Source organism: Choristoneura fumiferana, chromosome 16 (genome assembly GCF_025370935.1).
Source record: "Choristoneura fumiferana chromosome 16, NRCan_CFum_1, whole genome shotgun sequence".
Taxonomy (NCBI): Eukaryota; Metazoa; Arthropoda; class Insecta; order Lepidoptera; family Tortricidae; genus Choristoneura; species Choristoneura fumiferana.
Window position 1 is genome coordinate 9,598,083 of NC_133487.1, and position 23,926 is coordinate 9,622,008.

General features: G+C 35.1%; 1 protein-coding gene and 1 pseudogene across 2 annotated transcripts; one reads left to right on the forward strand and one right to left on the reverse strand.

Annotated features, from left to right (window-relative positions):
- Positions 1–352: 352 nt before the first annotated feature.
- On the forward strand, positions 353–9,108 carry LOC141436467 (hexokinase type 2-like; annotated as a pseudogene). Its single transcript, XR_012452311.1, has 4 exons — positions 353–559; positions 697–902; positions 3,935–4,160; positions 5,854–9,108. The product of XR_012452311.1 is annotated as a hexokinase type 2-like (transcript).
- Positions 9,109–17,273: 8,165 nt separating this feature from the next.
- On the reverse strand, positions 17,274–22,944 carry LOC141436042 (ras-related protein Rab-4B-like). The gene is made up of 4 exons (XM_074098877.1): positions 22,712–22,944; positions 22,527–22,607; positions 22,003–22,335; positions 17,274–21,460 (listed from the first exon to the last, which is right to left on the reverse strand). Exons 1-4 carry the CDS (start codon positions 22,725–22,727, stop codon positions 21,246–21,248), a joined length of 645 nt encoding a protein of 214 aa, XP_073954978.1. The 5' UTR covers positions 22,728–22,944; the 3' UTR covers positions 17,274–21,245.
- Positions 22,945–23,926: the final 982 nt, after the last annotated feature.

Below are 23,926 nucleotides of genomic sequence, written 5' to 3' on the forward strand. Positions count from 1 at the left end.
TACGAATTTGTAACATAATATGAAATCTGAATTACCTAATATTTTAAACTAATAATATTTTTGGCTTTTCGTTATGATTTTGTTGACAATGTTATTAATAATGTTTGGTTAAAAATTTTAACTACCCCCACCTAAGTATTATTTTCTTTTGTTAACAAGGTTATGTTTAGTTCAACGTTGTTATGTCGGTTCGGCAATTGTTAACCATTCTCAACATGATGATACTCTAGTCAGAGATCCGTGTGTAACAACGAGTGACACAACTCAAAGGTTAAAGTGCAGGGCCGACATGATTTAATTATGTGAATAAAAATACATGCTTGAAATTGACACGTTTTGCAAATTTTGAAGAAATTCAATGTCGATCAGGTACCGGCAGCAACGCTTGCTACGTGGAGAAGGCTGAACTATGTGAGAACTTCGAAGGAGGGCAGAGCAGAGCCGACATGCTCATAAACACCGAATGGGGTGCTTTTGGAGACGACGGAGCCTTGGATTTTGTACGCACAGAGTTCGATCGTGAGATCGACGTAAACTCTGTGAACCCAGGGAAACAAATGTAAGTCTAAATCCGTATCTGAATGACATGACCTGACAACCGACTATTCGCAAGCGACTTCGTCAACTGCATAATTTGTCATTTTTTTCTTTATTAACATCATTGTTCTAACTATAGCCTTACTACTTTTATTATAGCCAAGAGAAGATGATTTCTGGCATGTATCTGGGCGAGCTGGTTCGACTAGCGCTGGCGAAGTTCACGCGGATGGGTTTACTGTTTGGAGGTCGCGGCTCTGACCTTCTGTTCCAGCGAGGAAGCTTCTACACCAAATACGTATCTGAGATTGAATCGGATAAGGCTGGCGATTACACGAGCTGTATGGAAGTGCTTGAAGAATTAGGTAAGATTTACTTTTTAGTTTAGTCGCCCTAGAAACTTGAAATTTAGTATGAAGGTAACTAATAGCACAATAGGAAGGAAGAGTCAGGGAAGGTCAGTTACCAACCTAAAATTAACGCACACTATATACATTTTGCTTAGGAGCAGGGCTCTGCTAACAGTGGATAACAATAGAAATCTACAATTTTTGTACAGAACCCTCAGGGTGTAAGTCCGACACGCCCAAGATGGGTTCCGTAGCTATTACGAAAAAAATAAGTAATATTTTTCTAAGGATTTCGTATTTTGTACGGAATATTCCAAGTTTAGGTATATTTTACATCTTAGGCTACTATTTACTCTTAAATTACTAATAATTCTCAAGAAAAGTTAACCGTTAAAGTTTTCCTTGTAAGTTCGATATACTAACTACCATCCTGAATTTGTTCAAATTTTTCCACCCACCGGTTTAGATTTTAGAGGGGGGGACGCCCGATTTTAATGAAAATGTGGACTTTAAAGTTGAATATTTTGCTAACCAATCATTGAATCCAAAAATCGTTTTAGCAACCCCCTAATGGTTTTAAAACCCCACACTACAAGGTTGGATGAGAAAAAAAATTACCCCAACTTTACGTCTATGGGAGGTTCTCTAAAAAAATGTTTTTTTGAATTTTATATTGTACTATTTTGTCAAGACATGGCGAAACAATAAGGGTTCCATTTTTACCATTTTGGCTACGGAACCCTAAAAAGGCTAAACGTAGGCACACATATGCTTTATACGGGGTTACATAAGCTAGTAAATTATTGCGCAGAAGTTGCTGCCTATGAGTTACATCAGATACCTACATTGTTAGCCCGTCGATTGATCAACCAATCGTTACGGAAAGCATAATAGAATGTCTTCTTTTGGAGCAGCTTCGACGTATCTACCAAACGAAAATCCTGCTAATCTCAACGGATTTCGATGAATTTTGGCACAAAAATAGTTTGTAACCAGGATGCTCTTTCTCCCGGAAAATTGCATTATTTCCGCCGGATTGCTATAACTAAGATGTGCTTATATAAAATAAGATAATTTATCCAATAATTGGCAGTAATTACAATTACTCTGTGTCGCAGGCTAAACGAGCGAGCATAAATTAAAATAAAAATAATTTATCTAAGCTTAACTGTGCAAATAGGTATGCCATTTTTTTTTTTAATTTTTTTTTTGGCTAATGGAGGAATGTTTTTATAGGATAGTGTTATGGATTATTTAAATCATGACAATTTGTAAATTTTCAAATAGTAATTAAATGGCATGTAAAAGAACCAAATAAATAAACTTTAAAAAAAATAAATAAATTTTGAATTTATTTTTTTTTGACATATTATAATAATAATCTAGCAAATAATAAAATGTCTTATGAATAGGAATTATTAAGTATTTATTAAGATAGAAATAAAGCAAAACGCAGAAATAATACTAAATTTTACAAACTAAATTAAAAACTAAACTATATCTAAAAAAGGCCCCTGCGGCATTGTGCCGAAGATGCTGGCAGCATGCTTATGAATTAACAAAATGTACATAGATAATAAAATTAATAAAATGTAGATAGATAAAATAGTATTGACGAAAATTACAACCTGGATTTTTAGTGACCTAAAACTAAATATTTGTACGCTTGCTTGCATACTGAATAAAGTGCTAAACTTATTTTGAAATCATTTTACCGTATTCTTACAAATACGACATATGTAAAGTACGATACGTTAAACGTACTTTTTTTTGTTTTGCGAAACCTTCTAAATTCAACGTTTACGTAGGCAGTAACGTTAAGACGCTCGTTTTTGTGACCTGTACCCTACGAATAAATTATTTACGAACGAACAGCGCCTCTAGCGGAACGTTCGTGTTTCCATACAAATTGAGATTTTAACGCGAACGCGATCGAGACGTATTTTGTAACCGAAAACTTACACTAAGGGCGGAGAACATAAGATGATAACTACCCACTTGAGTAAATTTTGTTCGATGAGAAATGATAACATTTATATAAACCGTTGTACCAGACTATTGAATTTGACCCCGCATTTTCCACGTACAGGGAAAGTGACTCGACAGTTAATTATGGATGTACATCACAAACAGTGCCCACAAGGAGACACGTTCGCCTTTGAAATATCAGAGGAGTAATTTGATTGTAAACTTTCATAATTTTACTAGAATAAACAAAATGATCTAATGACGTGAATAGGGTACCTATTTAGTTTGCGAACGTTGTTAGTTAAACGCTGATAGTTAAATCAAAGAATTCGACGTCATTAGAAATGATAACAATACTCGTAATCTCGTTTGACCCTCCGTTTTCGAACACATCCGCCTACCCAACCCAGTACTCTTATCACACCGATCCTAATAAAATACCCCCGATATACCAGTAGTACCTACCTAACCTACTAACATTTTCATTAAGCGCCTACATTAACTAGACGTCGATGCAACAAACGATTCCGTCCTTATTAACAAACTCTCTATCAAGTTAATACCTCTACTTCATATCCATTTATTGCGATTTTTTCGTAGGATACTTATGTTTGTCGATTTAACACGAAATACTCGTAACTATGAAATCAAGCATATCCTGAACGTATTTAGCATGTATGAATACATATCAAAAGTAGCTACGTAAATTAAATCACGACATAAGCTTACTTAATTTATTGCAATAGTACCTATTTACTTTACCCATTAACATTATAGGTAAAATGATTAAAATGATGTCATCACCTTCCTTATCATTATCGTAATACCCTACTGTACTGTATACAATTTTGAAACATGAGATTTATCTACTTGAAGTGCTTGCAATGACTAGGCATTTTGAGATGTTTAAGTAAACAGCGCAAAAAGTAGGTACTCGTGTCCATAGAATGTCCTCCCTCGTGTCACGCCTTGTGGACAGTCGAGTCATTCTTTAAAGCCATATTTTATCGAAGAAATAACATGGGATAGAACCGTTCCTATTAGCTACATGCTTCAAATTATCTTTTGTGTCGTTGCAGGGTTGGACCACGCAACCGAAGCTGACATGGCAGCAGTCCGTCACGTTTGCGAATGCGTGTCGCGGCGGGCGGCCCACTTAGTCTCGGCAGGGATAGCTGTCCTCATCAACAAGATGGGAGAACCCAGAGTCACAGTCGGTATCGACGGCTCAGTCTACAGATTTCACCCCACTTCCACACGCTGATGTGCGAAAAGATCGCGAAGCTGGTCCAGCCAGGACTACAGGTTGGTTGAATTGAAACAATTGATAAACAATTAATGACGTAAAACGACCAGTAATTTAAGGCGTCAGGTCGACTTCAAATTCAAACGGAGTGTTGGAATGGAATGCCTAAAATAGTAAAATATTATACACAGGCGGTAACGTCTACAATCCGATATTAAGCCCGTATTTGCTGATCCTGTTTTTTTTTCAGTTCTTTGTCAAGTCCTCTAGTTCCATCCAATTGCATTAAATCTCTGCACCACTCAATCAAAATTTGCATTATTAATATTATTGTGAAATAGCAATAATTATATCAGTTGACTATTTAATACAATCCTTAGCAAACAAGATCCATGTGAACTTATTAAATGATAACCTTAACAATTAAACTGATCGCTCGGTGAGGCGATATTGCTTGCTATAGGTAAACAGACGATAGGGTAGCTGACAGTAGCTGTAAACACTTAACTAGGTATCTCAATTTGTTTCAAATATTGGAAAAAACCCGAAGTAAATAAATATGATAAGAATAACATGTAATCAAATAATTAATAGTATTTTTGGTTCATTTTGCGACTATTATGTCGCCCACTCGCTTCTAGCGTATTATCTCGCAATCGTCGCTTAAATACCCTTTGAACTGTCCTCTATCTACTCAATGGCCAAGACGAGCCCCTGCTTGGTCACCAATAACAAGTTTATCAAATTAAGATAACTCGTGTCTAAAGCGGACCTTGCCCAGTAAATAACGCCAAAGTCGCAAACAATTTTTATCTAAAATAGGCGTCGGCGCGTCCGTTCGACCTCTGTGACGCACTCAGCACTGACGAAATAATCGGCGCTGCTATTGGGACGCTAATATTTCAGTCTTCACTCGAACAATTCAAATTTAGAGAACAAAGCAGTTTATAAAAAGCATGCTAGGCATGTTTTCTAAGCTTACTTTAGGAAAATTTACATTTATTTTAATTACATACACCGAGGATGACGCAAGTTGCTGTGGTTTTTATAATAAATATTCCATAAAAAAACTATGACACACCAACAACTGTTATCGCGTTGACAACAGATGATCCAAGAGATCATTTTTCAAGGCAATTAGGTACCTAGACTTCGTTAATTTCAACTTTGCTACTAAGTCAACTTTATTGGGTACCTTTGCTGCTGTTGTAATCCTAATAAAAGTTAACTCATTTATCAAAATACGCGATTTTACTATCACGTAGTTAAATTTCAATGTCATATTGAAAAGTGTGTCAAGAACAACTAACATATTCGCTCCGTATAGCTCGATGAATTTTGGTTGCATGGTTTCATCATAGACGTAGGTCGTTATACATACCGCAGAGTTCAAAAGCAGATTATATTATAGGTACCATCAGCAAAATAAGTGGTCTATAAATTTTTAAACAAGTTCCTATCAAACGAATACGTCGCTAAAGTCGAACTTTCAAGTTGACAGACACGTCTATTGGCATTATTGTTTTATGACATGCAAACGATTATCAACTTTAGGGTGGTAGACCACATATTTGGCTGATAGTACATATATTTATGTTATATGTAGGTTGATACCTACATGACGACACGAGAAGATCATGGTCGATTTAGGTTGTATTATATTGTGTCTGAAGGATCGTCACGGTGGCCAAAGATGTAGTTTATTTATCACTGTAGTTTATGAGTAACCCTCGATGTTTTCTTTTCTTTCAGTTCGACCTTATGCTCTCAGAGGACGGCAGCGGCCGTGGGGCGGCTTTGGTAGCAGCGGTAGCTTGCCGCGAGAGCCAACAACAGTTCGCGTAAACCCTCGGCACCGTCATCGCCGCCCCACTAAGTACCTAACTGCTGCCGCCGCCGCACCAGCCGAATCAACGACGCGGCGAGCGGCCATCTCACGTTTCAGTTCAAGACGTAGCTTGAGTGAGAAGGCTTTTCCAAATTTATCCCGGGTTTAACATAATATCCAAAATTGCTTTCAGGTTGTCGTCTGTAGGTACTGTGACCAAAGTATTTATTGACTTCAACTTGAAAACGATGGATTATAGATGCTGGACATCGTTTTTTGTTAATGCGGGTACGGCGACGGGTCTATCGTCAAATTTAAGTTTATCATCCGAACATTAGATTACATACAGTTTGGATTACATAATTAGTGTAAACGTAGAGTAGGTAGATAGCCCAATAATAGCGCATCAAAGACTGCGCTGGTCCGATCCGACTTCGGTTGTTTAGTAAAATTTAATACTTGTTAATGGTCTCAAAAGATGATATCATCGTGGATGTGTATCCTGCCTATACAAATACGACCCAAGCATTTTAATGTGGATGTATCCGGGTCAGATAGTTTAGGTGTTCGGTTACGATATTTTGGAAAGCTTTTGCTTGTTTGTTCGACAGATACTTTGAAAGCATGGACACTAAGATCATCCCAGTAGTTTGACCGACACTTACAGCCTTTGTGTCGACGTCGACAAGTGGTGTTTTATTGTACTTATTTTGTAATTAGTCTAGTCACAAACCAGGATAAAAATATCCGCTACTTAAAATTTCTTCAGTCTTACTTGAATTTCTTTAAATTTCTTTGATGAGGGTATTTACAAAAGACTGAATAAATCGTTGCCCGTCTGCTTATTCTGGGATAATTATAAATAGTTTCATGAATTGATCTTAGTGTCAGTGTACGGCGATGCCGACCACACTTCGCATTTGCGTTCGCAGTATACTAGGCAGTATAGTAGGCACTAGAGGTGGCCTGGGCCCTGGCCCAAGTTCAGTGACCAGTATGTATATATGTATGTATTTTAACGGAGATAAAGCTCTTGTATTTTATAAACCTGTTGAAACTGTAATAATAGAACATTTTTAAATATAATAGCCGAGAGTTTGAATAAGGGTCGGATTCTTTAGAGTTCTACAGAGTCCGTGAGTCCACCCCTTTTTTTAACGGAATGTACAACTCTTATAAGTTCCAGATACACACACAAACAGACACAAACTTCAAACAACCTTAGACCATGTTTACACCCCCATTTTTTGTATTTCGTAGATAATTATTTTGTTTTTTTAAATCTTTTTCTATTTTTTATTTCAAATTTGGAATTGAAGTAAAAATACAAAAAGATTCCAAAAAAAAAAACTTAATTTGATTGCTTAATAACGATATCTCTTGTCCGGTTAGTTCCAATGGAATGCTAAAAGTTTCTCGATGAGGGCTACGGTATAGATGTCGCTAGCGTCACTGCTTAAGTGGCTAAATTAGAAACAAACAGGCTGAGATATGTGGTGCATAGGGGAAATTCGTGTCTGTACCGTTGACCAGCAGTGGTGTAGCGGTATAGTACGCGGTACGGAATACCGAGGACCTGGGTTCGATTCCCAGTGCTGGTCTTATTTTTCTGGTTTTTCTGTGCATCTTATTTCAGTTTGTATTTTAGATAATTATTTTATACAATGAAATCATTACCTACCCCAATGTCGTTGATAGCAATATCGAGCATAACAGATTCACCTAAAAAAATGGTTATTACTTATGAGGTATTGCGTTGTATTGCCATCAATATTATAAATTGTCATATTAAAACAAACATAGCATTACATTACACAGAAGAATCTCAGCAACGTCTACGGATAATGTTCGTTTCGTGTAGTGTGACTAGTGTGTCGTTGTTTCTGATCATTCCATTTGTAGGTCAGTAGCATTCACTCCCATTCGTTCAGCCTGCTTGCTTAGCAAATAAGATTTTAAAAAATCAAGGATAATTTGCTGTTTGCCTTAAGATAAAATACTGTAATGATCATTTACTGTAACGTCCACGAGATTTTTGTGAAATAACCCGAAAAAATTGCGTTTTTTTATTAAAGTAGTAAGTATTTTAGTTTATTGATATTTAACTGTGATAGAGCTAGGAATATTTTGTAAAGATTTTTTCTTAGTATCTGCAATTTTAAGTCGTGAAAAATATGAATGGCCTAGGTGATATGATCAACATGGTTAAAATTACTCTTACTTCTAATAAATTATCAAAATTTCAGTAAAATTTGTACTGTTGTTTAATTAATTAATTATTCAATGACATTTATTTCGTGCTTCGTTCCGTGTAAATTCAATATTATATTATCGACGTCACTTTATGAATTTCCATAACATCCTAATGTAGTTCCTAGCGTTTTCAATAGGTGCATTTTAATTTAAGACATTCGAGTGATGTAAGTTAGTTGCATGCTATGTAACGAATATGTTGTTTTAAATTATTTAGTTTTAAGTACCTAAGTTAAGATATTTGGCACACAGTGCTTAATTATAAAAGTACATTGTGTAATATATGCATGCATTATTAAACACAATTAAGCATGCGGATTAAGCAAAATTAAACCAAATGAAATCGATACAATCCATTGATATTTAATTTGCTCAAATGTTAAAACTAGTTTCGGGTATATTTATCTTAAAACAGATGACCAGGAACCTGATTTTTATTTATGCACAAATAATAAACGGATACTTAATTACTTCAAGAGAAAGCAATTTATTAATTAATATAAAGTAATTATTAATTTCATAGCATATTTTAAAATAAAACAAATCTATAGAAACTTTCTACGTGAAACGGCATGTTTTACATTCCATAGGGGCTTCCTAAAGGAACCCCTAGGTTAAGTAGTATTTTTTTTTCCCCTGAGATACTTATGAACAGATAATGTACACATATCACATCTGTTACTCGACAATAATCGTGAATCCGTTGTACATAAACATTATTTTATTTTTAAGGCCTAGAGCCTGGTTTTGAGTAAGCTTCATTAGGTAGGTACACGTTATGTAAATTATAAATATGTGCATAAACGTCGTCATGAGAATAACTATTTAATGTATATGAAGGCGACAGTGAATAGCAGGTAACTCTTTTTCTGTGTGAAAGCTGTGAGCAATGTTACTTATTTCAAGAATAAATTTATATAAATTTACTTTGTTTTTATGCGCTCTTCACTGATAATGTCCCCTTCCTAGTGAGCAGAGATTAAGAATTAAATGATAACAACTCAAATGGAGATTGAAGAATTAAAGATAATGATAATAATATGAATACTTACCAATATTCAAATGCGAAGCTTTTGAGTATGTGCTTGCGTTCGTATGTATGTTTGTTACTCCTTCACGTTAAAACGGTTGGACGGTTTAGACGATTTTGGGCATGTAAATAGCTGGACTTCTGGATAGTCTGGAATAATTATATAGGCTACTTTTTATCCCGCTGTTCCCAAGGGATCCGATAAAATAAAAAAAAATTAGAATACGAATAAGCGCGTAATCCACGATGTAATTTTTGGGATTTTTTTATACAATCGCGGAATTTGTATTAACCTGCCAAACGCTGAAGAAATAGCGGCTGGACTTCAAAAAGTTGGATCACGTTAACCGGTAGCGATGGGCATCATGAGAGGAAGCTCAAAGTCAATCAGAGGGCTATAGAGAGGTCTATGCTCGGGGTTTCTCTGCGGGATAGAATAGAAATTATGATATCCGCAGTATAGGTAGAACTAAGGTTACCGACATAGCCCGAAGAATTGCAAAACTGAAGTAGCAGTGAGCGGGGCACATTGCTCGCAGGACTGATGGCCGATAGGGTCAGATCAGAAAGGTTCTCGAATGGCGTCCGCGGACGGGGAGACGAGCTGTCAGTAGGCCTCCAACAAGATGGAGCGACGACCTGGTAAGATCGCGGGATCGCGGTGGATGCGGAAAGCACAATTTCGGTCTGAGTGGAGAGTCTTCGGGGAGGCCTATTTCCAGCAGTGGAAGTCTTTCGGCTGACATGATGATTATGATGATGACCAATAGAATTGTCTGGAGGTACCTTTATTATAAAGGAATCCTACAAATATCATAAATGTGAAAGTTTGCGAGTATGTGTGTGCGTGGGCATTTTTTTTCAAAGTGCTACCAACAGATTTTATAAGAGTTTTTTCGTTTTATAAATAATCAGTGACTATTAGGTAACTGAACTATTTTTATTAGTCCTGGGTACCTTTATTAGGCAATAGTTTTGTAAAATATGCAGGAATTTAAGAAATATTCTGTTTTTAATATGGGTTAACCTCGAATTTTCCTCCCTTTCGTTACCATAAACTTTTAACTATATTAAATCATACGAAGGTATAAATAGGTAAATTTATTTTATATTTCCTTACAAATGTAGTAAATTATCATAATTATTGATGTTTACCAGGAAATATTCACAAATTTGAAAGAACAGACATATATTTGATCCATTCCGTTACCTAATGGCAAAAACGTCTCACTATTTTCTCTACCACTTCAAAACTACGAAGTTTATAAGACGCATTGTTTTTATCCAAAAACCTGAACTAATGAATTATCTATTGCACATATAAAATAAGAACACTCCTTCATTTTCGATGAGATAAAAAATATATATATTGTGTTTTAAAAATGGACAGTAACGAAAAGGATGGTAACGAAATCATAAGGCTGCGGTTATAAAGGTCATTTATAAACAAGTTTATACATCTAGGTTGGCAAAGTGAACAGTCAGATTAAGGCTAGTGTTTAAATATATACCACAAGTAGCTATAATCCATAAATTATAAAGAGATACGTATAAGTAGTATGGGAAAGAAAGATGCAAAATAAAAAACTAAAACATTAAATACCAAAATTGTTTCATAATGAATAATATTGTGTTTACGCTTATAATCGGTGATCGGCGTTTTGGTTGTCACTACTATTTCCTCTTGTAGAAAAAATTTGCAAAAATAGCAGTAACCCCATAAAAAATTAAACTGATGGAAACGTGCAAAAAGAATATTATTAAGTATGGTGTATCAGTAAAACACATGGTTTTTAATTTCGTATTTAACTGGATCATTTTTAATCCTTTCCCTGCATTGTTTTTGTTTTTCAGCAACTGTTAAAGGAGTCATTCCTATAACAAATTGTACTTCTTTAATTGAAATAAAACTTTTCCAGATATTTTCATCTCATTATTGAATGGATGAACATAACGTGTATGTAAAGTTAGGTACTCAGAAAGGAACTTAATAAAGTTAAAAGGTTTTATTACAAAAATAATTTGAAATTGTATAAATTTAAAAAATAAACTTAATACAATTGTAGTCGCGGCTTTATGTTTCCCTTTCGTTACTTTTTTATGTTCCCCTTATACGTGACTATAAATGTAGTAACGGAAAGTAAGTAACGAAACAAACACTCTGCACTTTAAATACGATTAGGAACACATTTGACTTCTAAATACGAAGGTTTTCAAATGAAATCTTATTGTCAAATAAATAATGATCAAGTTATTTGAATTACGCCAAAGATAACCATATTCATACATTCATATTCTTGTAACGGAGAAGGGAGAAATTTTCTGGACCACCACACAACACGCTACTCTCTCGCGATTTTAATAGAAACTGATCGTTTTGACAAACCGTACTGTATTGCTACAGGAAAAATGGTGTTGCTAGATCAAAATAAACGTGTGATTCGGCCAATAAAAATTCGCCGATGTGTAATATCTTGGTAACGGATAGGGGGATATTCCCCTTTTCTCGATTTCTCGGACACGTTAAATTATAGGTATTTCTACATTTTGTACTTTAAAGCAATGACAACAAGGTCCTGTTTAGAAAATAAGGTTTTTGCACTACCCACTACAAATGCTGCCATACGTGAGATCTTTTTTTTACTAGTTCAAACTGATGTTTGAAGTTTGACTTTTAGGTATGGACATGAGGTATGGACAGATTGTATAATTTGGTTAATTAAATTAGTTTACTTTGACATTCAGAGACTATATACATCTCTGAATTATTTAGATTAGGAATTTTATTTATTGTTAACTCAGGGACTTTCTACATCCCCTTGCTATATAGTAATTTTATTATTAACTCAGGGACTTTATACATCCCCTTGCTATATTTAAGGCTGTATATTGTTAAGCTTATGGATTTTAAACGTGTATATTTTTAGTTTAATTTCTAGTCACAGGCCCGCGACGTCGAAGCTCCCAAGACGATCCCATAGAGCTTATGGGAACGGAAGCAATACCATGCACTCGGTACCGCTCTGCTTTCAGAGCATGACATGAGTTCGTGTGAGCTAACTTTGGGGGCGGCAGACGTGAGCTTGCCTTCGGAATCCAAAAGTTTAATGGTTACTTGACCTGAAATGTAAATTTCAGAATTAAATTATTATTATTATAATTATTATTATTTTTAATTTATGACGGTGGAAGCAGTCTACACTTCCACTGAACGTAGATTATAGTTAGAGTTTAGTTTTGTAACTAAGGGACCCCATACATCCCTGTATTATTATTATTATTATTTTGTATTTTCTTTTATTTCATTGTATACTGTAGTTTTTAAGTATTTTATTTGTAATTATTTTATGTTGAAAAAATGACTTTCTGCCAAGTTTCTTGCGGCGCATTCTTCTTGGCAATGATGGTCTTTCCGAAAGCGCTGGTAGTTTTAAAAAATGACGTGTAAAAGTGCCCATTGCGGCCTATTTACTGAATAAATGATTTTGATTTTTTTTTTTTTTTGACACGGTCATATCGGGGATCTCCAAACACAAATTCTAAGAAAAACTAGTAAATTGAACATTAATTGATAATTGTATTGATATCATTAAAAACATAAATAGTTAATTTATCTAATAAATAATCTTAAACCAAAAAATTTCAAGTATACACGATTTAATAGGATGAAAAAGTCACTGGACAGGTCAAAAAGCCAAGGTACAAAAAAAAATAAAAATGCCCGCGTAACACGCTACGTTACTCTTTCCCGATAAAACGGCTGGACAGATTTCGATGGAACTGGTGGTAGGTATCTATGAATGCATGGATAGGCTACTTTTTATCCCGATATTCCCGCGGCATCCATGAAAAATCCGAGTCTTAACCAGTACCTAAGTCAAGAAGTAAGACATGAAATTTTACACTGGTGTTCATCTTGCAACGTAAATGAAGCCCACGATAGCCACGATGTAACTTTTGAGGGAATTTAGTAACATCCCATAATTTGAATTCTTGCATTATTGGAGAAAAGCACTAAGTATACCTATTTTCATATATGTTATGCCTCAGCGGAAATGGCAATTCGTGGATTCGTATTTATTGACGAACTCAACTAAGCTTCGTCCAACTACTCATCCATGAATTGTTTTTCCCGGCCTCGGCCATAATGTACTATTAAACTACCGGTGTTAAGTGACCAACTTTTTGAACTCCTTTAATAGAAACGCTTTTGTTCCGGTAATTAAGACAGCGCCTAGAGATGACAAGCATGCAAAATCTACATTTGTCGCGGTGAATTAGTCATATACCTAAATTAAAATAGCTACTGGCAATTCTCTACTGAATTTATTATTTCCGACAATTTTTGTATGCTATGGCTATTTTTTATTTACGCGAAAGACTGCAGAGACCTTGACCGGAGTTGGTTTTCCGGACTAAATATGAAGTCGAGGAAACTTAATTTCGTACCAAGGTGAAACTCTTGTGCTAGTATTTAATGTCATGTTGATATCCCATACATTTGCCAAAGAAATCATACAAAATTTATTACGAAAAGGTGAAATCGATTATGAAAATGACTCTCCCGGGAGCTGGTTAGTTAAGGCCGGCCCTGGGTAGAAGCGCTACCAATTCATATTATTTTTAAATGCAATCAAGGCGTTTTTGCACCAATAAAATCTATATACATAGTATTAATCCAAATGAGTCAGTAGGGAGAAATCAGAAACTATGAGATAGCGAAATCTGTTCTTAGAAACCATGGCTTCGATATTAGATTTAATAAAAATGCTAATAATAATGGCATTTTTTTTTAATTTAACTCATACATAACCGGGAATGAACCTGGTCAAAATCTCTGTAAAGTATGAAATAGATTCTGAACATTTTTAGGGTTCCGTAAAATGGCAAAAACGGAACCCTTATAATTTCGCCATGTCTGTCTGTCTGTCTGTCTTTGCTCAGGGACTATTAATGCTAGAAAGCTGTAATTTTGCACGAATATATATGTAAACTATGCCGACAAAATGGTACAATAAAAAAAACAATTTTTTTTTTTAAATACCTCCCATAGACGTAGTGGGGGTGATTTTTTTTTCTCATCCAATCTTGTAGTGTGGGGTTATCGTTGGCTAGGTATTTTAAAACCATTAGGGGGCTGCAAAAACGATTTTTCGATTCAGTGATGTGTTTGCAAAATATTCAGCTTTAAAGTGCAAATTTGAAATAAAATAAAATCGGGCGTCCCCCCCCCTCTAAAATCTAAACCGGTGGGTATATCAAACTTACAAGGAAAACTAATAACGGTTCAGTTTTCTTGAGAATTATTAGTACTTTAAGAGTAAATAGCAGCCTAAGGTATAAAATATACCTAAACTTGAATATTTCCGTACAAAATAGGTACGAAATCTTTAGATATTTTTTTTTTCGTAATGGCTACGGAACCCTATTTCGGGCGTGTCCGTGTGACAAAAAAAAAGATGTCAACTTTGCATGACAATTACAGACTAATAAAGCATTTTTACAAAAATCGAAAAAACCACAGGCATACATAGAATATAATTAATATCTTGATTGTAAAATATCATTGATTTCTGTGCTACTTATACTTTTCGTATAATATGAGGACAACGAAACCCAAAATTCAACCGCCCTTGCAAAGCCTACATCTATCTCGATATAAATTACGGACGTCCTTGCGGAAGGCAGGGGGGGGCGGCTGCGAGCGCTTATGTCACGATCGATAAAGACAGCAATATCCCAAACGAATACCTAACGCGGCCGCGGCTTCATAATAACGACATCTCTTGTCCGGGTGAGCGGTTAGTTCCAATGGAATGCCCAAAGTTTCTCGTTGAGGGCTACGGTATAGATGTCGCTAGCGTCACTGCTTAAGTGGCTAAATAAGAAACAAACAAGCTGAGATATGTGGTGCATAGGGGAAATTCGTGTCTGTGCCGTTGACCAACAGTGGTGTAGCGGTATAGCACGCGGTACGGAATACCGAGGACCTGGGTTCGATTCCCAGTGTTGGTCTTATTTTTCTGGTTTTTCTGTGCATCTATATTTCAGTTTGTATTTTCAATTTAGGTTTTACGGGATGACCGTAAAAGTAAAAATTTGGAATTGAAATAAAAAATACAAAAAGATTCCAAAAAACCAATCTGTATTTTTTTTTTCTTCAAAATTATAGCTGTGGGAGAACATGGAGATATCTTTAGATAAAATACTTTACCATACATTTTTCTGCAACAAGACCTAAAACGAATTAATGATTGAAATCTCTTTAGAGAAACGTTCACACGGCATACTAAATACTGGCCACTTACATTTCGTTAGGTCTTAATAAAAATATATATATATATCAAAAGTTTCACGGCGGAATATTTAAGAAACTCTTTTCAAATATGTAAATGATAAAAGCGACATAATATTAGGGATAGTAAAACAATAATTATTTCTATCAAAAGTTTTACTATCCATAATATGTCGCTTTTATCATTTATTTGAAAAGAGTTTCTTAAATATTCCATTCCGGTGAGCTACGCGGGTTTATTTATAATAAGATTTTTTTTGTGAATATTTTGCATAACCTGAAAATAATTATGGCAATTATGCGTTACGGGACTTACGGGGCAATGAATTTCTATGTTTTGAGACAGTTTTATCTTTTGGAAACTTTTGTCCTCCCTTTTTTTCCGAACAAAACGGGACTACGCAACACTGTGGTTGCTGGATATTTTTATGGTACGGTTTTAAGGTGTTTTAAATACGATTTTAATCTAAACTTTGTTTTAACGCCCGTAATAACAGACTTTGAAAGCCACACTTAAAAACCTCACGCAACAGTGCGCCATCTAGTGAGACAAAAAACGATGTGCAGAATTTATAAACATAGTTTACAGAGATTTTGACCAGGTTCGATTCCCGGTTGTATGAAAAAAAATATATACTTATAACAAAGTCTGTATAAAACAGTCGTGTCAGTTACACCATTTATAACTCAAGAACGGCTGGACTAATTTTTGTTTTTGGATTTGTCTTCGTCAGGAATAGGTAAAAGTATAGTATTAAAAACATTGGAAAATTGTCGAAAAAATAAAATAAAATAAAAAACATTTTCCAATACAAAATGTTCATGGGTTTCGTAACTGTCAAACATTTAATGTTTATCCCGTCGATACGGTTAGCTCACCCATCAAATTAAAGAACGTATTTATACCTATAAATTGGACCCGCTAGATGACGCTGTTGTTGGTATAACATATCATAATTTTAATGTAGTGTTTTGCGGGCAGGACGTCTGCCGGGTCCGCTAGTATTTTTAATAAAAGCTCATTTGCTAACTTTACTTTTTGTTGACTGCACTTGCATGATCATCCAATCTACATAGGTACACGTAGGTATACCAAATTTAAAGTCAATACGACTATTGGAAATGGATCAAAATTAACTTGCAAGATTTGAAGCAAACAAACATATGAGGCGAAGTTAAATAAAAGCATTAAATACCATTAGGCTGGTTTCACACGGCGCAGTCCTGCGCGATTTTTTATCGTACACGTTTTATCGAATAAGTAGCAAGTGGCATAGGTATAGCTGTTTAGAACCGTTCACACGTCGTTTATATGAAGACGTACAAACGTCTTAGGCTGGACCCGTATATAAATAAATAAATAAAATAAAATATCACGGGACAATTCACACCAATTGACCTAGTCCCAAAGTAAGCTTAGCAAAGCTTGTGTTATGGGTACTAAGCAACGGATAAATATAATTATATACATAGATACATACTTAAATACATATTAAACACCCAAGACCCGAGAACAAACATTTGTATTTTTCATACAAATATCTGCCCCGACACGGGAATCGAACCCGGGACGGGACCTCAAGCTTCGTAGTCAGGTTCTCTAACCACTAGGCCATCTGGTCGCCCATCTGGTGTCTGGTCTGGTCTGTTCGTCTGGTGGTGGTGGTATATCCCGTCGATGTCTTTTTTAATTTCTAACAGAGCTTTAATACCGCAGGACATTATTTACATCTGACTGAACAATAGGAAACGAATGAAAACCATAGTCACATTTAATTATTTATTTTATATACACTAGTGCAAGTAACAACCCAGTTGTGAATAAGTACACATCATTCCTACGAGGGCGGAGTGATAAGTCTGGTAAAAATCAAATTCACGGTATTTTTTCGCAAATCAAATAATGTTAATTTGTAGTTGAATCTTTTCGGAGATAATAGGTGTATTTTCAGACAGTTCGCTTTGATGCTTTTTTTTACAGCTATGAAAAAAAAAACAATCTCTTCAATGAACTAAAAGAATTTCCTTGCTCACCCGCGACCTTACGATAGCTAAGCTTATGCAAAATATGCGTGTTCATGCAGTTCCTCCACCTCCACACTGTAAGAACACACACAAATCACACAAACCCATCTATCACCACCACCACACTACACTGACGCGTTTCGAACTCAACCAGAGCTCATCTTCAGAGTGACACAACCGTACACCATGCTACCAGTTGTTAGATTAAAGAACCACGTGTGTTCTGACAGTGTGGAGGTGGAGGAACTGCATGAACACGCATATTTTGCATAAGCTTAGTTATCGTAAGGTCGCAGGTGAGCAAGGAAATTATTTTAGTTCATTGAGTTTGATTGAGTTCCTCCGCAAAGTAACTCCTGATTCAATAAATTAATCTCTTCAATGTTTGCAAACATGGAAATAAAAGTGAGTGAGAGTAACTGATTAAACATTATTTTTTGTGAAAAAAGACTATTTACGGATACATATAAATATTACGTTTGTTCAATAGTTCAATTCAAGTATTCGTTCAATCCAATCGTGCTTGTGAATCGACCTGTACTGCAATAAATACATCTAGTGCGCACTTGTTATTAAATTAAAATAATGTCAATGACCTTAATGGTCACGCGACCAAATTACTTAGTTTAGTATTATTTATTAGACTGCGATGTGGGTAGGGTTGGCTGACTTGTAAAATCATGTGTACTTACATTATGTTCACATAGGTAAATACAGTCGAACCATTTGATTCCTGACCCACCGTAGAACATTCTCACAGTAAGTGTCATAAAGGGTCCATATTGACTGCCATAAAATTCTAATTGACTTACCGGCTTTTTCTACGAAAAGGTTCCACAGTTGGCCACGATACAGTTGGTTCGAGTGTACTTACTTAATTACCTACCCCAAACATTTAAGCAAATTGTTGGCTTAGTTTGATTTAACACCCCTAAAAAGGTTTTTTTATTAAAACTCTTTGAACCGTACACTTAAACATTTTTGACAATCACAAATAAGTATCACAATTTTAAATCCTCGAAAACTTTTACAGGTGTGGTTAGTCAAGTAGCTTAAGTACCCAACTAGGTACCTAAGTATATGCTAAAATGCTGCGGAATAACTGTCTCCGTTCCAGTCCTAGTTTCATCGCAGTCTAATTAGTAATTACAAATGACGTCGCAAGTATTAGTGAACAAAAATCCGCCATATTCCCTGACTCATTGAGAGACAAAAGATAAATTCGTAATTTCACAAGTGATTTGCACTCAGTCTAATGATTAGAGGCCACAAAAAAACTCACTTAAAACTAGACCTGTGACTTGAAAAATATTTGATTTCAGTGTTCACACCACTGAGATTCACAACGCATAACGTTAGTCGGGGCAAGTGCGCCTACCATTAAAATTTCGAAAAGTATTGATATTGCACTCTTAGACTTGCACTCTATTGGTCTTAGGCGAGGTCTTACGTGCGTGGTTGTAAGACGTCGTTATTAGTGCTTATGATACTTTACGATATTTTAATGGTAGGCGCGTTTACCCCCTGCCGGCGCGCTTGCCCCGACTTACCTTATTAGACCTTAGGTAGGGTGCCCTCAACTCTTTTGTTTACAAAGAAAACTTGCAAAAACTGCAAATAAAGATAATTAAACATCTTAAAGAATTTGAATAACTGAAATAGGGCGCGCTCCTTTTTAACCAATTTCAAAAGAGATTGAATTGTAAAGTAAATTCAATGTTAACTTCCACTATACATTGTGGTCCGATTTGGAAATATTTTTAATTATTTGTAAGGGTGGGCTTCTGATGTGTTCTTATATATATAAGTACATAAGATTTATCAAAATCGGACCACCAATCTTAATGTCATTCACTTTTGAAGTTGGTTAATGTTTCTGTTTTAAGTTTAATATTCATAAGTAGATATAATTATAATCTCAGTTATACAAGTACCGAACTGGTCTGTTGTGGTATTTGAGGAATAATGTATAAACATATCAATCAATTCAATAGTTATACGTGAGTACATGACATGAATTGAATATTTATTAATATAAGAAAGTACATTACAAGCCAAATATACATTATTTCTCATAATAAGGCGTTATAATAAAGACTAAATTTTATAACTAATGACTTACAACGCACTCAAAGTTATCACACGAATAAATAGCATCTGTTTATTATTAAACTGTTTATTTTCCTTATAGACTGATGCATCATAGAATTTACAATAGCTGTTAATTACGAAGTATAGTCAAGTGTAAAAATATGAACTTATTCAAAGTTTCAAAAATAAGTAGGAACCACAGCCTCTTATTCCGACGCAATAAGGCCGTAGTAACATATTTTTGAGTGGTTTGCATATATACCTATTTTTGCACTTGACTGTACCTAATACTTAAAAATATGACATGCGGTAATAGGCTATTCTATTCTATTATAGCATTTCATATTTGAAAATATTATGGAACAAGTTGAATTGCCAATTGCAACGCAAGTATTAACAAATTGATCGAGGAGCTCCTTTCTTTAGGTGTGGACGTTTATACAATAACAACGTAAATACCTACATATAGGTAGCTTTAAAAAATAAAGTTAAATGTTAGGATCAAATAAACACTTAAACACAAATTACTTGACAATTAAGATCTGATGCATGTCATGAATTAGTTTTTCGATATTTTTTATATTTTTATGTTAAATTCATTTATGACTTAGTAATCTATGAGAATCGTAATAAAATCACATTACAGAATATTATAAATACAGTATTTTAGGCGCATTTGTCTAACTCGAGCGCGGTCGCAATTGCAATCAACATGTCTTTCCACAAAACGGTATAAGATTAAGTTTAGAAATAGATTCTTATTGAGAGTGTGTTAGACACTACGAACCTAGGTTACCAATTTTTTTTTTAAATTTCATAACAGACTAATCAGGCCTTAATACATTATCATGTTTTCAGCCAGTGCAGTCAAGAATTTAGTGTATTTCGCAACATTTATTCCTTTTACTGCAATGTAAGGCAATTAAATGAAGGTAACCCAAACAGCAACTGTACTTCATCAATTATCAATATTCAACATGAGAAGTTTATAACCAAATTAAGGTATACCTAAACTATAGTTAAAAATGCCTTTCTAACAAGATTAAGCAAAACAGTATAATAAAACAGTATAATCAAATGGCATGTCTTACCTAGACAATCTGATAAAATATGGATTAAATAATATTGCCATATCTGTGGAAAGACAGAATGAGGGGGCTGTGACATTATCATATATTCCACACAGTGTGGACCACACTAATATTAAAAATTTAAACAAAATGAGTTTCAACTAATTCAAACCTGTACATATACAAATATTTTGATGTTAAGCTGAACAGACATTCCAATTAGGGAATTATTAAGAGTATATGCATAGATATGATAATGTGACAGCAATCAAGTAACATTTTTAACCTGTCCAGTACCAACCATCTTACCGATAAATGCACTCAAGGACTATGCCCAAGGCTGCATCCTCACAGGAGCGCCAAAAGATATATTTGCTTTCAGGAAAACAATGAACGTCACCATTATTACGTTCCAACAGAGTCCCACGTCTGTTGGTTCCCAAGAACACTTGCATTCCCTAAAACAGTTCTGAACCTAATCTACGGTTAACTTATTAAGGAAGTAATTTCGACATTTTTAAACTTAACATTGAAATAAAGGAAACATAACTTTTACACACGGCAAGCACATTCTGAGGGTGCTCGAGCTGGCTTCCTAGGAGCCGCTAGCCTCTTTGAAGCGCCTGTCCCATACTGAATGCCTGATCCTATTCTCTCGGGGTCTAACTCACCTGTTTCTATCTTAGCAAGGATTGTTTTGGAGCACTTTAAAAATGCCTCTTCTACATTTTCACCTGTCTTTGCACTGGTTTCCAAGAACACCAACTCTGAAAATATTCGCAAGGAACTGATAAAATCTAGTGAAACTGATAGATATATTTTTTTTTAATAATTTACTGAGAGGTCACTAAGTACTCTACAATACATAGTCTAACCTATAGTCATTTTTTAAATAAATAAATATCACGGGACAATTCACACCAATTGACCTAGTCCCAAAGTAAGCTTAGCAAAGCTTGTCTTATGGGTACTAAGCAACGGATAAATATAATTATATAGATAGATACATAATTAAATACATATTAAACACCCAAGACCCGAGAACAAACATTCATATTTTCAAACAAATATCTGCCCCAACACGGGAATCGAACCTGGGACCTCAAGCTTCATAGTCAGGTTCTCTAACCACTAGGTCATCATACAGACAATATTTATTATATTAATTTAACAGTATAATACCATATTCCAAGAAGTAACAAAGGGTATTGATGACAGTTGTGTAATTTCTACTTGCAAAAATATTGTGATAATGTTAATGAATGGCCAATTGACTTTTTTCTTATTTATAAGCTTAACTAGTACTTACCATTTTCCTGAGCAAATTGACTTGCTTCCGTAAATGTGACCTCTCGGGAATCTTCCAAGTCTTTTTTATTTCCAACAAGCAATATAACAATGTTGGGGCTAGCTAGAGTACGCGCATCTCTCAACCAGTTAGCTAACGCGTTAAATGAGTCCCGCGAGGTGATATCGTACACCAGTAGTGCTCCAGCAGCCCCTCGGTAGTATGACCGTGTCACAGAGCGGAACCTCTCTTGCCCCGCAGTATCCCAAATTTGTAATTTAGTTGATTTGCCCCCTATATTGACGATTTTGGATCCAAATTCTACCCCAATAGTATGACATCTATCTTCTTTGACTACAATTGAAAAATATATTTGGTTATTTTGTTGTATTTTATTATTAGTTTGTTAGTTAAACCTTACAGATCGAGATGTTTTTTAGAAATATTAGTGTTGAATTAAACCGTAACATCCCTATTACTTAAATCAAAATGTGATACCAATAAGAATACGAAAATTAGGCAGAAGTAAATAAAAATACACTTACATTTGTTACCAATAAAATTATTAAGAAGGCTGGACTTTCCCGTGCCTGCGCTTCCGATCACCAAGAATTTGAATAAATATTCTGAAATACAAGAATAAGCACATTCACAAAAACACCTTGTACCTTGGGAAAATTCATCATGAAGAATTACACGCAACAATGTTTTTACAGCCCACGTTACGTACCATAAGTTTCGGACATTGTTGCAAAACAGCATAAACCTTTTCTCCGAAGATTATTCTTAATACATATACTACAATAACTGATATCAAGCTAGCGGCAAATCGAATAAGTTAGCCAAATATTACCATCAAAACAAGAAAATGGCTCGTTTCCGCCATAAACATAATATTACTCAATATACACACTCATCTATGATATTACTAGCGTAAATAATAAAAATCTAACTGTCAGTCAAAGAGTACCTATGTAGCTGTCAGTTCTGGAAACAATAATGTACATCTCGGAATTTACGCGCAATAATGTACGATTTGATAGATAATCCGAAGCATTATTGCTTCCGTTCCGATTATCATGCCGTACAATATCATGGTCTAGCATTATCAGGGCGTAGGCGTACAAAATATTGCGCGCGCTGTAATCACAGATTACAAGAATAGTTGATCGTTCATCTACCATTACCTCTCATATTTCGTTTTCTAGATTTTTTTTACCGTACAACGGCAAAAACTACTAGACACTGGCAAAATTGTCCTCCGATGGACAGAGCCATATTTTTTAAAAGAAACAACAACAACAACAACAATAGTTTGAAATCTGAGCGCGCCTTGTTTTATAAAATTCGTATGCCCAATTGGATTTTACTTTGACAGAGGGGAACGCGGCGAATGGCTACTCCAGGCTACTCCCTTCCGTAGGAAGCCCGAGTTGCTCTAATCTAAGGCCATAGTATCATAGATAACAGAAAAAAATCTACAGGGCTACTACGAATCTCTTAACTCGAAGTTCGTATCGTACCCTCTCTCTCGCTCTCGTATTAAATAGTATAAGTGTCAGAGGGACCCCACGACACGAACTTCGAGTTTAGAGTTTCTTAGTAGCCCTGCTGTGCAACTGGAAAAATGTTGCCACCTTTTTGACATGCCCTTAATATTCGGATAAATTTATCAGTACAGTCACATCTCATGAATTCAGAAATAATCTCGATTTTGTAAATACCTACTTTAAAAAATCCATAACAAGCAAGGATTTCTTATATTTTAATTTAAAGCTGTAGTATGGTACTAAAGATTAACGAAATAACTAGGTATTCGGTTTCATGAAAAAAAAATTTTTTTTAAGTAGCCTGTAGTGTTCCTGCTGGGCAAAAGCCTCCCCTCTTGACCTCCACAACTCTCGTTCTGACGCAATGTCAGGCCAGTCCTTTGCGTACGTGTCCA